General features: G+C 56.8%; 1 protein-coding gene across 1 annotated transcript; it reads right to left on the bottom strand.

Moving 5' to 3' along the window:
• Positions 1 to 3,972: 3,972 nt before the first annotated feature.
• LOC135190044 (P2Y purinoceptor 4-like) lies at positions 3,973 to 4,980 on the bottom strand. The gene has a single exon (XM_064170935.1). It carries the CDS (start codon positions 4,978 to 4,980, stop codon positions 3,973 to 3,975), a length of 1,008 nt encoding a protein of 335 aa, XP_064027005.1.
• Positions 4,981 to 23,941: the final 18,961 nt, after the last annotated feature.

The raw sequence follows: 23,941 nt of genomic DNA, 5'->3' as shown, positions 1-23,941 counted from the left end.
CAAGAGATGCCCTCAGCTGTTCCTTAGTGCAGGCAGGCAGCAGCATGTCCCTCTGCTGGGATGGTGTCCCAGGGCTTCTCCATGCTGCTGCTGCTGGGGAGGGACACCTCCTGGGGACCTTCATGCCACTTTCAGGAGGGTGGCTGGCACTGACTTTTTGGCTCATCCTCTTTAGCTGGGCTGGGCTTGCAAAAGCTTCTGCCTGCTGTGGGGTAGGTGCCAGGCCCCCGTAGGTGTGCAGGGGGCAGGGTGTGCTCAGAGCTCTGCTCTCTCTGCTCTAACCTTGGCTGACAGGAAGCAACCTAAGCTTTGCTGCTGCCTTTGTTTGTGTGTCTGGGAAAGCAGAGGGAGAAGGAGAAGGTAGCTCTGAGCCCCTCTGGGCAGTTTCTTTGTCCAGGAGGCAGTTTGGATTTCTCTGTTGTTTCTGGTTTGTCTATGGCTGCAACTCCTTGTAAACCTCTTGTGTCTGTGTGCTTGTGAGCTGCTGTGAGCAGAGCTGCACCTGACTGCCAAACCCTCTGAGCTGGGCTGGTCAATCCCAGTGGTGTGTGTGTGGGAAGTTCCTAACCCATCACAGGGCCCATGCCAGGCTGGGCTGCAATAGACAAAGCATGGCCAGCAGGCCGAGGGAGGTGATGCTGCGAGGGAGCCAGCACTGGTGAGGGCACAGCTGCAGGGCTGGGGTCTGGGCTCCTGCCTGTGCTGGGCTTCTCGGGCAGCCTCTTGCTGTGTGTGCTGCAGAGATCTCCCAGCTCAGGCCAGGGTGACCTGGTGGGGCCATGGCCAACGCCTTGGAGACTGCCGAAGCGCTGATGCTGAGCACACAGCAGGAGACCCAGGGGATGGAGCAGGCAGTGTAAGGCCTGAGGTGTGTGCTGGGGCCACAGGGCTGCTGGGGGAGTGCTGAGGTGGGGCTGTGCCATGGCAACGTGCCCCAGCAGCTGCTGTGACATCACCACCAGCACTGCTTGTGCTGGGCACCCAGCAACCCCCAGTTGCCTTCTGAGCCTGCACTTGGCTGCTGTGGCCGAGGCTTGGAGTGCAGAGAGAGAGACTTTGGCTGGTGCTGGGCTTGTGCCCTGGGCTCCGCTGGCTGCTGCAGCTCTCAGTGCCCATCCTTGCAGCCACTGAGATTCGTTCCTGGCCCTACCTGCTCCAGGCAGCCGGGACAGAGGGAGGTCAGCTCGCTGTGGGGGAGGTGAGCAGTGAGGAGGTGAACTCTCAACCTGGGGAGCTGCTGGGGCTTGCTTCTGAGGGACCAGGGCTAGCTGGCTGGGCTTGCTTCTGAGGGACCAGGGCTAGCTGGCTGGGCTTGCTTCTGAGGCACCAGGGCTAGCTGGCTGGGCTTGCTTCTGAGGCACCAGGGCTAGCTGGCTGGGCTTCCTTCTGAGGCACCAGGGCTAGCTGGCTGGGCTTACTCCCGAGGCACCAGGGCTAGCTGGCTGGGCTTCTCTGGCAGCCCTCCCTGGGCCAGGCAGTGACTGGAGCCTCTCTCCTCTTGCAGCAGGACAGCCCTCGGCAGAGTGTGGCAGAGCAGGAGCTGTCCAGCCCCAACAGCTCTCCAGGGCTCAGCTGAGTCTGTGCTGAGCGTGGCCATGGCCTCAGGGGAGTGCTGCCTGCTGTGCCTCGGCAGTGGGGAGAAGGCAGGCTGTGCCTTGCCGTGCGGCCACCGCTTCTGCTTCAGCTGCATCGTGAGCTCCATCGCCCTCAAGCCCGAGTGCCCTGTCTGCAGGAGTCCAGTCAGTGCCAGCTGGCAGCTGCTGCAAGGGGACGAGGTGGAAGAGCCCCCTGGAGGCCCAGCTGCAGCAGCAGTGGGCAGCGCCGTGGCATGCCAGCCGTGGAACCTGTATGCTGGCTACGTGGGAGGCCTTCCCTGCAGCTCCTGGGGCTTCATCTTCAGGCAGCGCCCAGCTCTGCTCCGGCTCCTGCAGCCCTGGCTGCAAGAGGAGCTGAGGCAGCTGCTGGGGGCAGAGCACTGCCGGGTGCTGCCGCTGGAAGGCAGGATCCTGAGCAGCCTGCCTGCTGTGGGGCTGCATGCAGAGCAGCTGGCTGGGCTGCTGCAGGCAGAGCTGCAGAGCCACACGGTGCCCTTCGTGCAGAAGCTCATCGGCTTCACCGTGGAGCGGTGCCGGAGGGCAGCCCTGGTGCTGCTCGGGGGCTCCCGCCAGGCCATGGAGCAGCTGGAGCAGGTCCCTGGGGAGGACGTCTGCTCTGCCGTCTTCAGGAGGTGGCAGGAGCGTGGCCCCGTGGCTGGCGCAAGCTGGGCTGCCTGCCGAGGCAGCTGGGAGGGCAGCCTGATGGGCAGCGCTGGCCCCGGAGGCTGCCCGGAGGCAGGGCAGGAGGAGCCCAGGGCCAGCAGCTGCGCTTCTGCCCACGGCGGGACACGGGAGGGGGAGCAAGCAGCCAGCTCCAGCGCCGCTGCCTGCCCCGAGGGGACAGCTGCGGCCGCAGCAGCGCCCTCCGACAGCCCTGCCCCCCTGGCCGCGGGGCACGTCCTGGGCACCTCGGGCCCCGCTCTGCGGGGGCGTCCCAGCTGCCCCGAGCCTGCCCCTGCCCCTGCTGCCAGCCCGCGCAGGCAAGAAGCGCTGCTGCCGGCGGCGGAGGAGGCTGCAGCAGCTGTGGCCGGGGCCGGTCCGGGCAGGCAGTGCTCGTGGGGAGGGTGCAGGTGCCCTGCGCCGAGGCCAACAGGCAGCCTGCACCCCTCGGCCTGGGCCTTCTGCTTCAGGGTGCGCCCAGACCTGCTGCAGCTGCTGCGGCCCTGGCTGCGCTGGCAGCTGCGCCGCATGCCGGGCACGGAGCGCTGCGGGCGGCTCGGGCTGGAGGAGAGCATCCTGAGCGCCCTGCCCGTGCTGGGGCTGCAGGAGCAGCAGCTGGGCAGGCTGCTGCGCCCTGCCCTGCACAGCCGCACCGCAGGCTTCGTGCAGCAGCTCATTGGCTTCGCCGCGGCGCGGCTCGGCAGCAGAGCTCGGCAGCTGCTGCGCCGCGGGCACTGCCAGCTCGCCAGGAGCCTGGAGGAGAGCCCTGGCGAAGCCATCTGCCTGGGGCTCTTCGGCACTCGGCCCAGGCAGAGCCCTCTGCCCAGCCAAAGGCAGCAGCTGGGCAGCGCCGGGGCAGAGGGGACCCCCGCGCCCGGACCAGCCTCGTCCAGCAGCACTGCCCAGGGGCATCCTGGCTGCCCCTGCTCTGTGCCCGCTCCCGGGCCAGGGCAGCAAGGAGAGCTGCTCCCGGAGCAGCAGGAGCCTGCAGGAGGTGCCTCTGCTCCCCGCCCGGGCAAGGAGAGCTCATGCCAGGGGCCCCGGCAGCCTCTCAAGAGGAAGGCCACCGGCTCCCAGGGCTCTGCTGTGCCTCCCAAGAAGCAGTGCCCCCAGTGAGAGCCGAAGGTGGCCCACAGCTGGCAGGGGCAGGGTGCAGGCAGCAGCAGGGCCGCAGGCTGACCCCCGTGGGACCAGAAGCTTTGGGTTGGTCCTTAAAAACCCATTTCTGTTAGAAATTAAAGAGTTTGAAATGACAGAGAGAGTCTGGGTGTTACTGGCCTCGTGGCAGCCATGGCTCCCCCAGCCCTGCTGCTTGCTCCCCCTTGCCCTGCTGCTCTGCCACCTTCTCCTCCCGGCTCTGCTGGGCCCTAAGGCCCCTGTGGTGAGGCAGGGGGCAGAGGGTCTGCACCCATGGCTGTGATCCACTGCCGGGAGCCGTGTCAGCTTCATCATCACCACAGCCCTGCCCTGGACTCTGCCATGCTGCCTGGGGAGCCCAGCACAGGGCACAGCTTGTTCAAAGCTTGAGAGCACTGCCTCATGGCAAGTGAGCAGGGTCCACGCTGCCCAGAGCTTCTTCAAACCAAAGCTGCCTGCACTGAGGAGGCCCTGCTGGAGTGACTGAGCACTCACTGGCTGCTCCGAGCAAGGAAAGACAACAGTGCCTGTGGTGGTGCTTGGGGCAGTTTGGCAGTTTGGAGTGTGGGGTGAGATCCAGTCACTTGCAGGGCTGCAGGTGCAGCTGCTGGTTGCCACAGGACGTGGTGGGAAGGTCTGAGGAGGCTCCTGGAGCTTTGGCGCTCATTTTCGTGCCCCAGCGTTGGCGAAAGGAGTCAGCAAAGCTCTTCTGGAACTTGTCGTTGGCAAAGACATAGATGAGGGGATCCAGGCAAGTGTTTGCCATGGTGAACACCCAGCTGATGTAGTAGGCAACTTCTGCTTTGTGCAGGAGCTCACAAGACATGCCGTAGTACTTCGCGACGACGGCAATGGTCCTGCAGATGTGCAGGGGCCCAAAGCAGGCAGCAAAAATCAGCAGGGACACTGTGATCATCTGCAGAGACCTGCTCTTCATCTTCCTGCCTCTGGAGCTTCTCTTTGCCACCTGAGCAATGGCAGCGCTCAGCAGGGCTCCAAAAGCCAAGGAAACAGTGAAGGGCAGGAGGAAGGAGAGCACCAGCAGGACGTTGCTGTAGAAGAAGTAAACAGAGGCCAATTCCAGCTGGTGAATATTCAGGCACTTTGCTGAGCCATCCACAACTGAAGTCTTGAGGAGGAAGAAGAAAGGCAGCCCTTGGATGAAGAGGATGACCCAGGTGAGCAAGCTGAGCTTCATCAAGAAGCTTCTCTTCTTCCAGAGGCTCCTGTTCTTGTAGCGCACGACCGTGAAGTAGCGGTGGATGCAGATGAGCATCAGGAAGTAGATGCTGCTGTAGACGTGGGTGCTGTGCAGGAAGACTTCCAGCTGGCAGAGGAACTGCCCAAATGGCCACTGGTTGCCGAGGCTGAAGTAGGAAATCCTGAGTGGAACAGCAGGGATGATGAGGATATCCCCCAGCACCAGGCTGAACTGCAGGATCATGCCTGAGTCCCAGTGCCTGATGCGGAAGCAGAAGACCCAGAAGCTCATGCCGTTGAGCAGCACACAGCCCAGCAGGAGCAGGCTGCCCAGGGCAGGGATGGTGGGGTGCAGCCTCTGGGGCATGCAGTGCTCGCTTGCATTCATGGAGGTGGGGGAAGGCAGCAGGTGCAGAGACGTGGCAGAAGCCTGTGTGGTAACCTGTGAGGGCTGGGCAGGAAAGGAGAAAGCAGCAAAACCACCTGAGCAAGGCTGAGGGCTGAGCTGGGTGAGAAGCAGCAGGGCCAGGCTCCAAAGGATGCCTGATGCTGAAGGCCTGTGGCCATGTCACACGGGGGTGCTCCTCAGGGGCTGGTGCTGTGGGCACACCTGAGGGACAGGTTCCATGCAGAGGGCCCTGGACAGGGGTGAGAAGTGAGCCCAGGGGAACCTCAGGAGGCTGGGCAAGGCCAAGGGCAAGGTCGTGGGCGTGGGGCGAGGCAGTGCCTGGTGCCAGTGCAGGCTGTGGGATGTAGGATGGTTGGGCAGGGCTGGGTGCTAGGTTGGGCTGGCTGAGTTTGGAGCTCTCTCCCAGCCTGGCAGAATCTGTGATTCCATGATTCCTGGGAGAACTGCTGGCAGCCTTCCAATGCTTTAAGAGGGCCTACAAGAAAGCTGAGGAGGGACTGTTCATGGAGCAGTGTAGTGACAGGCTGTGGAGTAATGGCTTCAGACTGAAAGGGAAGAGGCTCAGATCAGCTATTTGGAAGAAATTCTTCCCTGTGAGCCACTGTGACAGGTTGCCCAGAGGAGTTGTGGCTGTCCCATTCCTGGAAGAGTTCAAGGCCAGGTTGCACAGGGCTTTGAGCAACCTGATGTAGTTGAAGATGTCCCTGCCCGTGGCTGGGGTGTCAGAACTAGGTGATCTTTAATGTCCTTTCCAACTCAAATCATTCCATGATTCTATGAAATCATGATCTCAGCATCTCCCCAGACTGCTCAGGGCCACTTTGAGACTGACTCCATGTAACAGTGCTCTCAGCCTGCCCTGCTATGGTCACAGTTTGCAGCTCTGCACTGCATCCCGAGGGATGTGGAACAGAATCCAAGGAGAACACAGCTGTGAAGGCATTTTTATGGCTGATGTGTTTCCAGCCAGAAACACCTTTGATCAATCCTGCCCTGGGTCAGTCAGAGAAACTCACAACCAAAGTGCACCTTACCGTGTGGTCCAGGGTGCTTGAACGTGGCAGCTGATGAAGGAACATGGCTTGGACAGCTCAGAAGGGGTGGAGAACCAGTTGATCCTCACCAAGGCTTCCCTAAACCTGGCTGAAACAGGGAGGCATGACTTTAATCCAGCCCATTTTGGTAAACATTTGAGTCTAAGCCATGCTAAGCTGCAGCTAGAGACTGGCTTCTGACAGAGGGGTCCGTGGCTGCTGCAGCTGTGACTGTGCTTCCCTCTGTCCCTGGCTGCTTCTCCTCAAAAACACAGACTGAGGGAGTTGGGATTGTTCAGTCTGGAGAGGAGTAGGCTCCAAGGAAACCTTATTGTGGCATTCCAGTATCTGAAGGGGGCTACAGGAAAGCTGGGAAGGGACTTTAAGGTGCCAGGTAGTGAGAGAAGCAGGGGCAATGGAGTAAAACTGGAAGTGGCTAGGTTCAGAGGGGGTGTTAGGATGGTGAGACACTGGAACAGGCTGCCTGGGGAGGTGGTGGAAGCCTCATGCCTGGAGGTCTTTAAGGCCAGGCTGGATGGGGCTGGGAGCAGCCTGACCTAGTGTGAGGTGTCCCTGCCCGTGGCAGGAGGGTTGGAATTGAATGCTCCTTGAGGTCCCTTCCAGCCCTAACAATTCTGAAATTGAACCTTCCCAGGTAAGGGCTTTTTAACAATATTTTGTTTCTGCCTTCTGGTGGTCCTATGATCACCTCCACAGGCTCCAGCAGTCCCACCCCAGTGCAGAGAGCACCCATGCTGGCAACAAGTGGATCCTCTCACAGAATCACAGCACCACCCAGGCTGGCACAGCCCCTCAGGAGCACCAAGCCCAACCCAGAACCCTGCTCTACAAGACTCACCTTAAACCACAGCCCCAAGCACCACATCCAAAACCACCCTGAAACACAGCCAGGCTGGGGGACTCCACCACCTCCCTGGGCAGCTCATTCCAGTCCCTGACCACTCTCTCCAGGAAAAGCTTCTTCCTAATGTCCAATCTAAACCTCCCCAGGCTCAGCTTGAGGCCATTCCCCCTTGTTCTGTCTGCAGCTACCTGTGAGCAGAGCCCAGCAGCAGCCTCTGCACAGTGTCCTTTCAGGTAGCTGCAGACAGCAATGAGCTCTGCCCTCAGCCTCCTCTGTTTCACACTACCCATCCTCAGCTCCCTCAGTCTCTCCTCATCAGATTTATTCTCTAGGCCCTTCCACAGCTTTGTTGCCCTCCTCTGAACCCACTCCAGCACCTCCACATCTCTCTTGTATTGTGGTGTCCTTTCTAGCCAGAGCTGCACAACTCTGTGGTGACAGTGACCAGCTCAGCTTTTGGGGTGACAAAAATCCACAAGGTCATGGGCTTCAAACTCCTTACATGTGGCCTGAATCTGATGCCCACTCTGTAGAACACGAGGTTTGTGCAATCATTTCTTGATGACAGAGGCAGAGGATCTGTACTCTGAGCAAAAGTGGAAACCTTGAGTAGCAAAACCACCTCAAAATCACTCAACATTTTGAAATCTGCTTTAAATATAGAACCACAGAATGGAGTTGGAGGGGACCTTAAAGATCACCCAGTTCCAAGCTCCCTGCCATAGGCAGGGACACCTCCCACCAGCCCAGGTTGCTCATAGCCTCATCCACCCCAGTCTTAAACACTTCCAGGGATGAGGAGTTCACAGCTTGGACAAGACAAAGCAGGGAAAAACAGATCTGATTTTCACTGTAACCTGAAGGATAATCCCCCAAGCCTTTAGGCACACCCTTACCAGGCAAACAGCAGTAGCATTAGAGCTAATCTGGGTGTGAACAGGAGGAATCAGCAGGCAGCCCTGCAGGGATTTTGCTTGCTCTTTAGAGTCACAGAAAGACAGGGGTTGGAAAGGACCTCTAGGAATCAAGTCCAACCTTCCTGCCAGAGCAGGGTCACCCAGGGCAGGTCACACAGGAACATATCAAGATGGGCTTTGGAAGTCTCCAGAGAAGGAGACTCCACAACCTCTCTGGGCAGCCTGCTCCAGGGCTCCAGCACCCTCACATCAAAGCAATTTCTCCTTCTGTTGAGGTGGAAGCTCCTGGGTTCCAGTTTGTGTCCATTGCCCCTTGTTGTATCACAGGGCATCAGTGAAGAGAGCCTGGTTCCTGCTTCTTGACACACACCCTTCAGCAAACAGCTGCTCACCTGCTTCAGTCCTTCTGGAACCTGCAGAGCATTGGATGGAGTCACACTCAGTGGAGAGCTTGGCCTCCAGAAACCAATCCCTGTTAAACCAGAGTATGAATAATGCATTGTTAGGCAGCCACAGGGGCACTTACCCTGTCCTCCCCCGAGGGTCAGTCCACAGCAGAGGCACCTGAGCTCCTTCAGACTCACTGAGAGAACAAGTGGTGGGCAAGGAGGTTCTGATGACTCTCTGGTTATATGGTAGGAGGAGAGGCTGGCAATGAAACTGCAGAGTTCAGAGAACTGCAGCAGGAAGAGCAGCAGCTGATTTATCAGAACAGCCTGCTTTTGCTCAAAATCCTCCAGAAACAGGAACCTGTGGTGTTGCTGTCACCAAGGGAAGCCCGGGAGATGCCAGTGAGTGCAACACAGCCTCTACCAGCCAAGGATGCAGGTGAAGTGGTTGCTTTGATGAGCAGCTCGTAGCCTGACCCCAGAGATCACTGGGGAGCAGGGTCCAGGTGAAGCAGGAAACATCAAGAGGTGCAGAGTTCAGCTGGGCTGGGGAGAAACCACTCCCCAAAACCGCTGGAGTGCTGTCAGGTTGGTGACCACAGAGGCATGGGGGGAGCTGGGCAGAAAGGCATTTCCAGATACTGCTCACAGATACATGTCAGTAGCTGCAGCCTCAGAGGCAGAATCTGGCACCAGAGGATTTCAGATTTTCAGTTCAACCTAGCACCAGATCTCAGCTGCAGCACTCAGGCTGCCTAGAGAGGTTGTGGAGTCTCCTTCTCTGGAGACTTTCCAGGCCTGCCTGGATGTGTTCCTGTGTGACCTGAGCTGGATTGTGTGGTCCTGCTCTAGCAGGGAGATTGGACTTGATGATCTCTTTGGGTCCCTTCCAACCCCTAACATCTGTGCTCCTGTGAAGCCAGCAGCACTGGGGTGCTGTTTGCTCTCTCAGCTAGGTAAAAGCTGTGGATTCAGCTGCTGCCTCAGTGGGCTTGTAAGATCTGGCTGGGGAGGTGTGCCCTGAGCCCCACCAGCTTCTCCAAACGAGCATCATGCTGTGCCTCAGAACGTGAGGCTTTCTGAAGCTGTCTCCCTGCTGCTTTGCCAAGCAAAAGAAAACCCCCAAAAGGCTTTGCTGCAATAGTCAGGAGATGATCTCCAGCAGTCCTCTGGTCCAAGCCCAGATCATGAAGCTCACTGCCACCAGCTCTGACACACTGGAATAGGTTGCCCAGAGAAGCTGTGGATGTTCCCTCCCTGGAAATGTTCAAGGCCAGGCTGGAGAAGGCCTTGAGCAGCCTGAGCTAGTGGGAGGTGTCCCTGCCCATGGCAGGGGGGTTGGAACTGGATGATCTTTAAGGTCCCTTCCAACCCAAACCATTCTGTGCTTCCAATCCCTAGCTGAGACTAAAGGACAGAGGGTGAAATCCTGATGCTCCTGATGCTCCAGCCCAACAGACTCTTTGGGACAAGATGGGACAAATCCCTGCCAGAAGGATTTGACCTCTGGCTGGTCAACATTTGATGCTTTAAACTCACTTGGAACACTTCTGCTAGCAGCCAGCACTGGAGGCTGTCACTGGCTCACCATGAACGGGTTGGAAACTTCTGAGGACCATTTCAAGCCAAAAAGGAAGTTTCTAAGATAAGTGTGGTTTAGTGTACAGCCTTCAGCCCACGGAGTCTATTTAGAGCAGAGCCTACAGCCCCCACAGCCTCCCACCCCTGAACTAAGATGATCTGAAGCCACAGGAGGTGATTTCCTTCCACAGTGCTGAGCAACACTGCAAGGAGAAGCCCTGCTCGCCATAGCCTGGGGCTGTGATGGGGCTTGCAGTAAGGGCTGAGCACCTTCTGGGCACCTCTTATTCTGCTCAGAGCACAGCCCAGCACAGCAGCTGTGTGGTTGTGTGTTGGACACTGCTGGCTACAGGGCATGGGGAGTTCCTGTTCAGAGTCATTTCTCCTGTATCATGACATCATGGCACTGTCCTTCCATCCACCTCCTGCGGGGGGGAAGTGTTTGCTCAAGGGTGCTGTGGGTGAGCAGTGAGGTGAGGGGGTAGAGTCAGCCCCAATCCCACCCCCAGGGGACTTAAATTACCTTGGTAGGCATCGCCCTTAACTGCATCCTTCTCAGCTGGGACCTTCTGTCACCACAGTGAATTGTGCAGATGCCAACTTACAGGTGGGGGCCTGGACTCAGGCCATGGAGTTGCAGGTCTGTGGGGTCCACGCTGAAGACTGGTGGATGCCAACCTCCACCCCAGCATCTTCCACCACCAGGTGTGTCTCTTGAGCAGGACTTTCTCCAACACTGCTGCAGAGCAATTTGACTACTTGCAAAACAGCAAAACAAAGCCTGCAGCTATCTGAAACAAGACTCTGCTTTGGGGACACCTGTCCCTCTGCACGACAGAAGAGAGCACAAACATTCAGCATCACAGCCACGCTGCAGCATCCCTCACACTGCTCTACCTCTGGAGTGGCTTCCAGTGGTCTTCTGCTGGCTCCCAGTCTGTGGAAGCAAAAGCCAGTAGAGAGAGAGGCAAGGCCTGGATGAGAACAGAGACAATCTAAACACTATGTATGGAAAAGAGTTTATTGGAGGTACAGAGGACAATATTCACAGGGACAAGCACAGGGCTCCTGTCCCTAGCTTGGGGGTGCAGCAGTCAGGATGCCTGCCTGCTCCTTCCAGGTCTGTTTGTCTGTGCTCAGGTTTGTACCCCCTTGTTGGGGCTGTTCACCCAGCTTGTGCAGCCTCTGCAGCAAGGCTAGACCTGTCCTGCACCACTTCAGTCACTGCTTTGGACCCTTTCTGCACTGCAAGGGCTCCCAGCAGGTGCACACACCCTGGCAAAAGGGCAGGGAGAACACAGAACTGTAGAATCAGGGCCTGCTTTGGGTGGGAAGAAACCTTCAGGGGTCATCTGCTTCAACTCCCCTGCAGTCATCAGGGACACCTGCAACTACAGGAGCTTGTTCCTAGCCTCATACAACCTCTGTTTCCAGGGGTGAGGCAACTACCACCTCTCTGGGCAACCTGGGACAGTGTCTCTCCTTTTCTCTGGTTTGAATCTGCCACTTTAAGTTTCAAACCATCACCCCTTGGCCTGTCATAACAGGCCCTGCACAAATGTCTGTCCCCAGCTTTCTGATCATCCCCTTTAAGCACTGAAAAGCCACCAGAAGGTCTCCCTGGAGCCTTCTGTTCTCCAGGCTGAACACCCCAAACTGTCCCAGCCTGGCCTCACAGCAGAGGGCTTTCAGCCCTCCCAACATCCAGATGCACATCCCCAAAAAAACCAGGACAGCCTCAACTCTGGAAGGCAAAGTCTCTCCCAGCCAGAAACACTTTCTGTCTCCTTGTCCTGCCACCTTCTCCATTTGTCACTTTGTCAGTTGTGAGTGTACCTGTGGGCACTGGGTTGGGCAGTGGACATCTGGGGAGCAGCCACAGTGTCACCCAGCTGAGGCACATCTTCACAGGGAGTTTATGCTTCCACATGTGCAGTGCTAACTGCTTCTCCCACCTCCTTACTCAAAAACATCCCAGCACAAGGAGTGAATTTCATTTCCCAGGGCAAATCCTTCATCTCCCTTATCAGTAGGGGTCTACAGCTGAGTTTCTTCTCCAGCCTTCCTGGGACAGAGGATTGGGTGCATCAAGAGCATGGTGCAGTCAGCTTTCCTAGGCTCAGAGAACCACACAATTGTTTGGGTTGGAAGAGACCTCTGAGATCATCCAGTCCAACCATCAGCCCAACACCACCATGGCCACTAAACTACAGCCCCAAGTGCCATGGGCACAGGTTTCTTGAGCACCTCCAGGGATGGGGACTCCAGCACATCCCTGGGCAGCCTGTGCCAATCCCTGACCACTCTCCAACCTAACCCTCCCCTGGCACAGTTTCAGGCCATTTCCTTCCCTTCTATCTCCTGATGCTAGGGAGAAGAGCCCAACCCCCACCTCACTGCAGCCTCCTTTCAGGGAACTGTAGAAAGCAATGAGGTCTCCAACCCCCAACTCACTGCAGCCTCCTCTCAGGGAGCTGTAGAGCAATGAGGTCTCCAACCCCCAATTCACTGCAGCCTCCTCTCAGGGAGCTGTAGAGCAATGAGGTCTCCTACCCCCAATTCACTGCAGCCTCCTCTCAGGGAGCTGTAGAGAGCAATGAGGTCTCCAACCCCCAATTCACTGCAGCCTCCTCTCAGGGAGCTGTAGAGCAATGAGGTCTCCAACCCCCAACTCACTGCAGACTCCTCTCAGGGAGCTGTAGAGCAATGAGGTCTCCAACCCCCAATTCACTGCAGCCTCCTCTCAGGGAGCTGTAGAGCAATGAGGTCTCCTACCCCCAATTCACTGCAGCCTCCTCTCAGGGAGCTGTAGAGAGCAATGAGGTCTCCCCTCAGCCTCCTCTTCTCCACACTGCACACCCCCAGCTCCCTCAGCTGCTCCTCCCCAGCCCTGTTCTCCACACCTTTCCCCAGCTTCATTGCCCTGCTCTGAACCTTCTCCAGCAGCAACTCGACGTCTTCTTTTGTTGTTTAACTTTGGAGGAGTCAAATGGCAGCCCCTGAGGTGCCTCTCATTGTAGCAGAGGGCTCTCTGCATGCCTGGCTCAGCCCTACCTTGGGCCAGGTGACTCCTGCCGAGGGTGACTGAGCAAACAGCATCCACCAGCAGGAACAACTTGCAAGCAGCCCAGCTGCAGATAAATGTGCAAATGTATCTGCTGGTGACTTCTGGCTAATGAATGCACAACCTATTCCCACTCCCTTCCCTATCTGCTGCAGGGTAATGTGTCTGTGACCCTGAGTCAGGTTTCTAAATGGTTGGCAACCAGCAAAACCAAACCCCAGGCTGTGTGGGAGCCAAACACTGTGCTCAGCAAATGAGGCAGGTGCTTGGCCATGGCCCTGGGCTTCTAAGAGCTGAAGATCAGCTCCACGACTCCCATCCTGCTCACAACTGCTCCGTGGGGTGGCAGGATGTGACTCCTGCCTCTGTCAGACCTGACTTTATGCCTCCCTGTTGCTTTCCTTTCCCTTTGCTCGCTGCAAAATCGTCCTTTATGCTTTGCTCAGCGGCAAATCCAGCGAGAGGTCACTGCAGCGGATTGCATTCGGTGGCAGAGCTCTGAGTCACTGCTTCAGGAGCTGTCCCTTGTCCCCCCGGGGCTGACTCATTTAGCCAAGGTGCAGAAAAGCAGACAACGACTCACAGCCTCTCAGGGACTGTGACTTAACAAGGAACCAGCATTTCCAAAGTGTCCTGACTTCTGGGTGCCCTGGCAGGCAGATGCAGCTGGCACTTGGTGACAAACAGGACATCAAAGGCTCTGCAGTCATAGAATGGGTTAGGTTGGCAGGGACCTCAAAGATCATCCAGTTCCATTCCCCCTGCTATAGGCAGGGACACCTCCCGCTAGAACAGGTGGCTCAAAGGCTTCATCCAACCTCACCTTGAACACTTCCAGGGAGGTTGTGGAGCACAGAATCACCCAATGTGATCTTTGATCACATTGGGTGATTCTGTGCTCCACAACCTCCCTGGGCAACCTGTGCCAGGGTCTCACCATCCTCAACCTGTGCCAGTGTCTCACCACCCTCACTGCAAACAACTTCTTCCTAACATCCAGTTTCAATTTCCCCTCTGCCAGCTTAAACCCATTCCTCCTCGACCTTGTCTGCAGCCCCTTCCCAGCCCTCCTGTAGCCCCCTTCAGATCCTGGAAGGTCACTCCAAGGTCTCCTCAAAGCCTTCTCTTCTCCAGGCTGCAGAGCCCCAACTCTCTCAGCCTGTCCTCAGAGCAGAGCTGCTGCAGCCCTCTGAACATCTTCATCATCTCCTCTGGACTCACTCCAACAGTTCCATGTCCTTCTTCTGTTGGGAGCTCCAGAACTGTACACAGTACTCCAGGTGGGAATCACTTTGGGAAATGCTGCCTAGCAGTCACAAAGTCCTTGGGTGGGAGAAGAGGAAGCTGGAACCATTTGGAGGCTTCCCAGGTTTACCCAGGCAGAAGCAAATTTCCTTCTCACCAAGTGCTCAGCCCTTTGGGAAGAAGAGAGATGTTGCTTTGCTGTGTTGGGTGACAAGAGCCTTGTCCCATCTCTGGTCATCCTGATGCTGGCAGAGATGTCTCCAGCCCAGCTCCTCACCACGAAGGGATGGATGCCCAGCAGGAAAGGGTTTGTTCCTCCTCACTCACGCCAGCCTCAGTGCAAAGCAGAAAGCTGCAGGGTGCAGATGACGGTGCCTGGAGGATGCTTTGGTGCTGGCTGCTGCCCAGAGGGGGTCAGTCTGTGCAGACCTCCCGAGGGATGGTTGCTTCTGGCTCAGAAATCTCTGCCCATGCTGCCCAGCAGCAGCCTCAGGCTTTGCGGATGATCCGTCCTGGTTTCCTCCAGTCCCTGTACCTCTCCCTGCGCACTGAGTGCACCAGGGGCCTGGAGAAGCTGGAGGGGTTGGGTCTGGTGGCACTGCTAGTGAGGAACAAAGGGAGACAGCATTAGTGGGGTGGGTCAGAGCCAGGCCACTTCTCCTGCACCTAGTGGAGCCTCTTGAAGGGACAGGGAATTTTGGTCAGCAGAATGGAGTTCACCACTGCTGCAGCCAGTGCTAGATCCTGCTGCAGCCCTTGATCACAGGATCACAGGGTGTTAGGGGTTGGATGGGACCCAAAGAGCTCATCCAGTCCAACCCCCCTCTGCCAGAGCAGGACCACACAATCTAGCTCAGAGCACACAGGAACACATCCAGACAGGCCTTGAAAGGCTCCAGAGAAGGAGACTCCACAACCTCTCTGGGCAGCCTGTGCCAGGGCTCTGGGACCCTTGCAGTAAAGAAGTTCCCCCAGGTCAGCAGAGCCTGTACCCACCTCCTGACCCCCAGCCCTCAGGTGTTAATAAACATTTATTAGATCTCCTCTCAGTCTTCTCTCCTCCAGACTAAACAGCCCCAGGCCCCTCAGCCTCTCCTCCTCAGGCAGTGCTCCAGTCCCCTCATCTTCCTCTTAGCCCTCCACTGGACTTTCTCCAGCAGATCCCTGTCCCTCTTCAACTGAGGAGCCCAAAACTGAAGGCAGTACTCAAGATGGGGTCTCACCAGGGCAGAGCACCTGATGCTCAGGGTGCCTGCACTGCAGAGACCTGGGGTGAGCCTCTCCTGGGCACCCAATGGGACAATGAAGACCCTCCCTATGCCAGCTACTGCAAGTCTTAGGAAGAGCTGCTGAACCACAAGTGCTTAGGACCTCATAAACTGCCCTCAGGAGCAGGTCCCCTTTAGCCAGGCAGGTCACTGAAGCCAAACCTCTTGGCTCCTTGAAGCTTTCACTTCAAATACTTTTGAGTAGTTTTTTTCTTAGAGGCACCTGAAAAGGTTGTCAGGTCCTGGGACAGGCTGCCAGGGAGGAATCATCATCCCTGGAGATGTTTGAAAGCTGTTGAGGTAGAACTTTCTGGCTTCCAGTTTGGATCCGTTGCCACCTGTTCTACCACAGGGCACCACTGAAAAGAGCCTCACCTCTTCTGCTTGACACCCACCCTGTAGCTATTGGTTCAGATAACCACTGATCAGATCCCCTCTCAGCCTTCTCTTCTGCAGGCTGAACAGCCCCTGGGCTCTCAGCCTTTCACAGAGTCACAGAATGTCCTCCAGAGGGACCTCCAAAACTCACCCAGTCCAACCCCCCTGCAGAGCAGCATCACCCAGACCAGATCACACAGGAACACATCCAGGCAGGTCTTGAATCCCTCCAGAGAGGGAGGCTCCACAACCTCCCTGGGCAGCCTGTGCCAGGCTCTGTCACCCTCACAGGGCAAAAATTCTTCCTCATGTTTCCATGGCACTTCCTCTGCCTCAGCTTCCAGCAGTGCCCCTTGTGCTGGCACTGGCATCACCCAGCAGAGCCTGGCTGCAGCCTCTGGCACTCACCTGCACATCTTTATCAACATTACTGAGGTCACCTCTTAGACTCCTCCTCTCCCAGCCCCAGCTCCCTCAGGCTCTCCTCGTTACAGAGATGTTCCACTTAAACATCTTTGTGACTCTGTGCTGGACTCTCTCTGACAGTTCTATGTCCTTCCTGAGCTGGGGAGCCCAGAACTGGACACAGTACTCCAGATGTGGCCTCAGCAGGGCAGAGTAAATGGGGAGGAGAACCTCTCTTGACCTCCTAACCACAGTGCTTCTGATCCACCCCAGGATAGCATTGGCTCTCCTGGCCACCAGAGCACATTGCTGGCTCGTGGTCAGCCTCCCATCCACTAGGGCCTCCAGATCCTTTCCCCCTTCACTGCCTTCCAACAGGTCAGTCCCCAGCCTGTACTGATACCTGGGGCTGTTCTTTCCCACCAGCAGATATTTCAGCCCCTTCAGCATCCTCCTAGTCTCTGATGGACTCTCTCCAGTATATCCCTGTCCCTCTTAAGCTGGGAAGCCAAGGACTGGGCACAATACCCCAGCTGTGGTCTCACCAGGGCAGAGATCATTCCCCCCATGCCTGTAAGCAGTGGAGGGGGATAGGAAGGGAAGTCTGGTGGAGAACAGAAGTGAGGAGGGACTCCAGAAGCGGCTGCTGAACGGGAGCAGGGAGTGGGGGAGCTGCCAGCCACTGCAGGAGCGGAGGATGAGAGCTGGGGGAAAGCTGTGAACGTGAGGAGCTGCTTCCCAGCACAGCTTGTTACAAGCCACCAGCCACACCAGGAGGGGCAGCCCTGAAATCCCTGCCTGTGCTGAGGGTGCAGCCAAGAGACAGCTCTCTCGTGTCCTAATTAGCCCTCTGCTTTGCAACTTCATTTCCTAATTGCTTTTCAAGTTAATTACTTGTTACAAACAGGCTGGGGGGGTGGCAGCTGAGGCCCTGTGGCAGGAGATGAAGCTTCACCTCTATAGCACTGGCTCAGATCCAGGCTGTGCTGGGAAATGAGGTGGCCTTATGCTCACCTCTTCCGAGGAGGTCTGCCTCCTTATCTCCAGTCTAAGCACTCACAGGAAGATTTTGGGTGGCTTTCTTGGCAGCCTCTTGCAAATCCCTCCTAGAAGTCAATAACCCTGGGCTCCCAGATCACACCAGCCCTTGTCCTCATCTCTCCCAGCTCAGCTGGGACCCAGCACCCAGAGGTGGCTCAATGGCTGCATGCACAGCAGGAGCCACTGGCACCCAAGGCTGAGCTCAGTTAAACCAAAGCCAACATTGTCACTGTCTGCTCTCAGGCTGCTGCCATAGTGGCTGTGAGAGGACAGATGACCCTCAGGCCAGGCTGCCATGGACAGATGGCATCTGGGCCAGAGCTAAACCCCACTTTTGGGCTGGGTTTGTGCTATGGTGCTCCTGATCTGCCACAAGGCAAGAGGAAGCTTTCTTGTGTTGTTGAGCCATGGTTTGAACTCTGCAGAAGCAGGCTGCAGATGTCCCCACCATTTCTGAGCACTCTCTAGGCCCAAGCCTACAGTGAAACACGAACATCTGGCTCCAGCTGTGCTCTCTGAGCACTGGGAAGCCTGACCCCCAGGGCTCATCACTCAAGGAGGTTCCAGCATTGCTGCATCAGGAGTGATGAGCCCAGGCAGTGTCCATGCAGGATAACCTTAATTCCCCTAGGAGGATCCCAGTGCCTCCTGTCATTTTTCAGTTCTCCAGGCCATAGAACTTCACTCATTCGTGGTGCTGTCTGTGGCCACCCTGTGTGACACAGGGAGATGTGGTGGCTTTGCTTTCCCAAACTGTCTGGAGGCAGCTAGAGGAGCAGCAGGAGCAGGTATCAGGGCAAGGGCAGGGTGGGCTGTGTGGTCAGTTCAGATGAAGCCAGCTGGGATAGCCCCAGGCTGTAAGGTGCTGCACAAACCATGCAGCTTGCTCCCACCTCCCCAGACAAGGCTGGGTTAGATGGCAGCCTCTGGAGATTTCTGGTGTTGGTGAGGTACCTTAGGTTCTCCTAACAAATACCAGCCCTATGACATTAGCCTGGCTGCTTGATGCAAGCTGCTTCCAGGGCTCCAGGAAAGAAAATGATTCCACCAGATTTTCTGCTCTCTGCAATAAGCCTTTTGCTAGCATTGAGGTACCTCAGACCTTGGTGCAAGTTGCTGTGCAGTGTCTCCTTGAAGATAGTGAGGAAATCTTCCTCTGTCTCCCATCATAACCCAGCCAGGAGGTCTTCCTCTGTCCCCCCATCATAACCCAGCCAGGAGGTCTTCCTCTGCCCCCCCATCATAACCCAGCCAGGAGATCCTCCTCTGGCCCCCATCATAATCCATCCAGGAGGTCTTCCTCTGCCCCCATCATAACCCAGCCAGGACATCCTCCTCTGGCCCCCATCCTAACCCAGCCAGGAGATCTTCCTCTGCCCCCCCATCATAACCCAGCCAGGAGATCTTCCTCTGCCCCCATCATAACCCAGCCAGGACATCCTCCTCTGGCCCCCATCATAATCCATCCAGGAGGTCTTCCTCTGCCCCCATCATAACCCAGCCAGGACATCCTCCTCTGGCCCCCATCATAACCCAGCCAGGAGGTCTTCCTCTGCCCCCCCATCATAACCCAGCCAGGAGATCCTCCTCTGGCCCCCATCATAATCCATCCAGGAGGTCTTCTTCTGCCCCCATCATAACCCAGCCAGGAGATCTTCCTCTGCCCCCCAACATAACCCAGCCGGGAGGTCTTCCTCTGCCCCCCATCATAACCCAGCCGGGAGGTCTTCCTCTGCCCCCCAACATAACCCAGCCGGGAGGTCTTCCTCTGCCCCCCACCATAACCCAGCCAGGAGATCTTCCTCTGCCCCCCCCATCATAACCCAGCCAGGAGCTCTTCCTCTGCCCCCACCATAACCCATCCCAATGCTTCTAAGCTGTTTGTGCTCTGGAGCTGTCTCCACCCATGGCTGCGTTCCCAGCGCTAATTGTTTTACTCATACAACTACAGACAGTGCAAGGTGCAGCTCAGCTCTGCTGCTCTGGAAATTCAGCCAGGGAATCATCCCTCAACTGCCAAGGGACTGGTACCTGCTGCCTACTGATTTCCAGCAAGCCATGGGTGCAGCTTTGCACCACTGCTTTCACAGAAGCAGAGAATTGTTTGGGCTGGATCCTTTAAGGATCTCCAGTCCAAGCCCCCTGCAGCCAGCAGGGACATCTGCCACTAGAGCAGGCTGCTAAAAGCCCCAAACAACCTCAGCTGGGATGCTTCCAGGGAGAGGCATCTCCCACCTCTCTGGGCACCCTTGGCCAGTGTTTAACCACCTTGTATCTCTTGGTGGTCTGGCCTGTGGAAGACAGCTCTGGGATGTGTATTTGCAGCACCAAGCGCCGCAGGGCTCTAACTGGGGCTGGGATTGCTGCGCGTCAGAGGATTAGGATAAGGAGCAAGCTGTGAGCTCTGCATGCTCCTTCTGCGGCTGTCAGCCCCGGAGCAAACTGGGTCACAGGCAGCTTTCTAGGTCCAAAGCTACAAGGTTTTGTTGTGCCATTGTCTGAGACCTGGCAGGAGTTGAATTTTGGGTCCTAATCACGCAGATGATGGATTGCTGTCAAGAGAGCTTTCAATGCAAGACCCAAACAATGCTTCACCACACTTGAGGTGTCCCTGCCCATGGCAGGGGGGTTGGAACTAGGTGATCCTCCAGGTCCCTTCCAGCCCTGACTGCCCCAAACACATGCAGGAGGTGGAATAAGATGAACAGGAGGTAGGACAATGTCTGCAGAACCATTTCTGAATTTTTCAAGGGCATGCAGCAGTTTTCTTTCACATCCTAATTTTCCCGGCTCTTGTTGTTGTTGTTGGGCAGAACAAGGCAGGGATCAGTGTAGCGGTGGGAGGAGGCAGGAAGATAGTGCCCTGCACACTCCTCATTTAACAGGAACTACTCCCGTTGTGAAAGGGCCCCCGAGGTTTGTGCCTCATTGAGGAGTATCAGGCACGAAGTGCAGCTCCCTGTGCTACCTGCGTGCTTCTCTTCCAGGGAAAGCAGACTGAGACCCTGAGTCATAGAATCATAGAGTCACTGGGAACAGGCTGAGGTACAGCACATTTGCCCCCCACAGAACCCCCCCCCCCCCAGATCCTGGGCACGTTTGTCGGTGAGCCTGCCAAGGGCACAGTCCCTTCAGACAATAGAGGCTCATGAGATTAGCAGCTCTTAGTGCTGCCTCTGTGCAAAACACAGCAGCTGAAGAACACACACACACACACACACACAGAGGACCACTTTCCCCACCAAAATCACGCCTGAGCGAGGTGCATTTTGGAAACACAATAGGCATCAGCTCACCTGGAAGACCAAACTGGACCTGCCTGCTTCTTTGGCTTGGCTATCTGCTTCTGGTACTCCATCCAGCCACTCACCAGCTCGTGAAGGATCATCACGTAGAGAAGGAAAATAAGAATCCTGGGATCCATCCGTGGCACCTCGTGGGCTGCTTCATTGGGCACAGGTGACATTGGACGGCGGGTGATGGATGGGGAGGGCAGCCGGAGGGGCGCAGCTCCTGCGGGCAGGGCTCTGGGGGGGAGCTGGAGGGCTGAGGAGGCGGTGGCTGGAGAGCAGCCTCGCAGGCTGGCGGCTGTGTGGAGTGAATTAAGGCTGGAGAAATCTCCCGGGGGGCTGCGAGGCTGCTGCCTATTGCGTGGAGCGGCATAAACACAGCTGCAGAGGCTACGGACGCCTCCTTCGGAGGGGTGGATCACATCTTCTGGGACTCCATCCCTTTGTCTGCCTCTCCTTCGTGCTTTGTCTGCATTACTCCGCAGCCAGCAGCTTCCGACACGTCCCTCGCAGGAGCAGCCCTGCTTGGGCAGCGCTCGTTTGATCGGCGCCAGGGGCACGGCTGGCAGCTGTGCCCACAAGCCGGCAACCGGGGGGCACTGCCTGGCTGCAGAGGATCCATCAGAGCCCCGGTCAGCCACTGGGGAATCGCAGCTATCGCTGCCCGGCGGCTCAGCATCTTGGGCTGCAGGGAGCCGATGCTGGATGGGAACACTCCTGAGGGGTTTGCAGCTGAGGAATCTTCGCCGCGGGCTTTGCTCGCACTGCGATGTTCTCTTTGCTCCTCACCTGCATCCTCAGCTGCCCTTCCCCCACTGGTGAAGCTCCGGAGGGTACCTGATGTGCAGAACAAGCCTGGTGCCACAATTGCCCTTTTTTTTCCTCCCATACCACAGCTCCTCTCCCAGTTTCTCCACTTCTCTTTGGCAGGCTAGGATCCTGCTTAGCTGAGATCTGGTTGTGACACCAGATCCCCGCAGCCTCAGCCTTCCTGCGATGAGAACCCCAGGACATCCTCCAGGAGCCATAGAATGATTCAGGTTGGAAGAGAGCTCAGAGATCATCCAGTTCCAAACCCCTGCCATAGGCAGGGACACCTCCCACTAGAACAGGCTGCCCAAGACCTCATCCAGCCTGGCCTTGAACACCTCCAGGGAGGAAGCATCCACAAGAACCTCAGGACAAGCCCATGGAGACCCCCAGGCCAGAATTCAATATACAGAGCTGGCATTTCTAGCAGAACAAGGGGACAGCTCAGCTGGCTTTAAACCTTTGGGTAAACTGAACCCAAAACTGCTCTTTCTTTGCACCACTTAAAACCAGCCTTTGTCAGCATCTCCTTTGGCTTTTAAGACCACATTGCAGAACATCTGTGTGATTCCAGTGAAACCTTTCCATAAGTGAGAGAGCCTTCAGCAATGGTTTCATTATCAGCATCATCTGGAAGCAAGAATGAAGGGTGGACAACCTACTTTGCTTAGCAGAGCTGAGCCCATTTGGTGTAAAAGAGGAGGCCCACATGGGAACAAAAGCAGTGACCTTCATCATCTTCAGCTCCACAGCTCCTCCATGGGGTGCTGGCCTTGCTCTCTGGCACCTCACAGATTCATAGGTTCATAGAACCACAGCACTACAGGCTGGGAGACAGAGAGCAGCCAGGCAGAGAGGGAGCTGGGGGTGCTGGGAGAGAGGAGCTGAAGAGGAGGCAGCAGTGCCCAGGTGGGCAGCAGAGCCAATGGCATCCTGGGCTGGCTCAGGAGCAGTGTGGGCAGCAGGATAAGGGAGGTTCTTGTGCCCCTGTGCTCAGCACTGCTCAGGACACCCCTTGAGTGCTGTGTCCAGTTCTGGGCTCCTCCATTGCAGAGAGATGTTGAGGTGCTGGAAGGTGTTGAGAGAAGGGCAGCAAGGCTGGGGAGGGGCCTGGAGCAGAGCCCTGTGAGGAGAGGCTGAGGGAGCTGGGGGTGTGCAGCCTGCAGCAGAGGAGGCTCAGGGCAGAGCTCATTGCTGTCTGCAGCTGCCTGCAGGGAGGCTGTAGCCAGGTGGGGTTGGGCTCTGCTGCCAGGCAGCCAGCAACAGAAGAAGGGGACACAGCCTGAAGCTGTGCCAGGGCAGGTCTAGGCTGGATGTTAGGAGGAAGTTGTTGTCAGAGAGAGTGATTGGCATTGGAATGGGCTGCCCAGGGAGGTGGTTCCAGTCCCCATCCCTGGAGGTGTTCAGGCAAAGCCTGGCTGGGGCACTTAGTGCCATGGTCTGGTTGGTTGGGCAGGGCTGGGTGCTAGGTTGGGCTGGCTGAGCTTGGAGCTCTCTTCCAGCCTGGTTGATTCTGTGATTCTATGATTCATAGGTTCACAGGTTTATAGATACATAGGATCATAGAATCACAGAATGGTTTAAGCTGGAAGGGACCTCAAAGCTCATCTGTTTCCAGCCCCCTTCCATGGGCAGGGACACCTCCCACTAGCCCAGGTTGCTCAGGGCCTCATCCAACCTGGAACTAAACACCTCCAGGGAGGGGACATGCACAGCCTCCCTGGGCAACCTGTGCCAGTGTCTCCCCACCCTCACTCTAAAGAACTTCTTCCCAGTCTCCAGTCTAGATCTGCCTTCCTTGCTCCAGTTCTTCAAGGACAGGTGTGACAGCCATGGAATGAACCATCTCATGAGGAAGCTTCTTATGGATTGTGTCCAGAGGAGAGCCAGGAGGATGATCAGAGGGATGGAGTTCCTCTCCTATGAGGACAGGCTGAGAGAGTTGGGGTTGTTCAGTTTGAAGAGAAGGTTCTGAGGAGACCTTATTGTGGCCTTGCAGTATCTGAAGGGGCTTCAAGAAAGCTGCTGAGGGACTTTTTAGGGTCAGGTAGTGATAGGACGGGGGGGGAGGGACATGGATCCAGGCTAGAGGAGGGAAGATTTAGAGTAGATGTTCAGAAGAAGTTCTTCACCCTGAGGGTGGTGAGACCCTGGCACAGGTTGCCCAGGGAGGTGGTGGAAGCCTCATCCCTGGATGTTTTTAAGTCCAGGCTGGATGTGGCTCTGGGCATCCTGATCTAGTGTGAGGTGTCCCTGCCCATGTCAGGGAGGTTGGAGCTGGCTGATCCTTGAGGTCCCTTCCAGCCCTGACAGTTCTGTGCTTCTCAGCTGGCATTAGCTGTGGGTTTAACCCCTGAGGTTAGATCTTCCTCAGAAAGTTTTGCCTTTTGGTATATAACTGCAGCCAAGTGGGCAGAAGCCAGGAGGGGTTGCCAGGTTTCTATTAGGGCCAAATGGGATGCACCTTAGGGGATGTTAATGACACAGGATGTCTGCATATCACATTATCCCCCCCCGGCAGTGCCAACGTCCCACTCACATGTGCGCCCTGGAGCGCTGTGTGCCTTCCCTCCAGCTCACTCCTGCTCTTTTCTTTGTCAGCCCAGAAGTGCTGAGTAACTCCCTAAATCGGGAGGAGATCTCGTGGATGGCA

The sequence above is a fragment of the Pogoniulus pusillus genome, chromosome 35 (assembly GCF_015220805.1).
Source record: "Pogoniulus pusillus isolate bPogPus1 chromosome 35, bPogPus1.pri, whole genome shotgun sequence".
NCBI classification, from domain to species: domain Eukaryota; kingdom Metazoa; phylum Chordata; class Aves; order Piciformes; family Lybiidae; genus Pogoniulus; species Pogoniulus pusillus.
The sequence above is the reverse complement of the archived record's forward strand: the minus strand, read 5'-3'. Positions and strand labels throughout refer to the sequence as shown.

Coding starts and splice junctions, on each gene's coding strand:
- LOC135190044 (XM_064170935.1), bottom strand. CDS start 4,980: ATGAATGCAAGCGAGCACTGCATGCCCCAGAGGCTGCACCCCACCATC.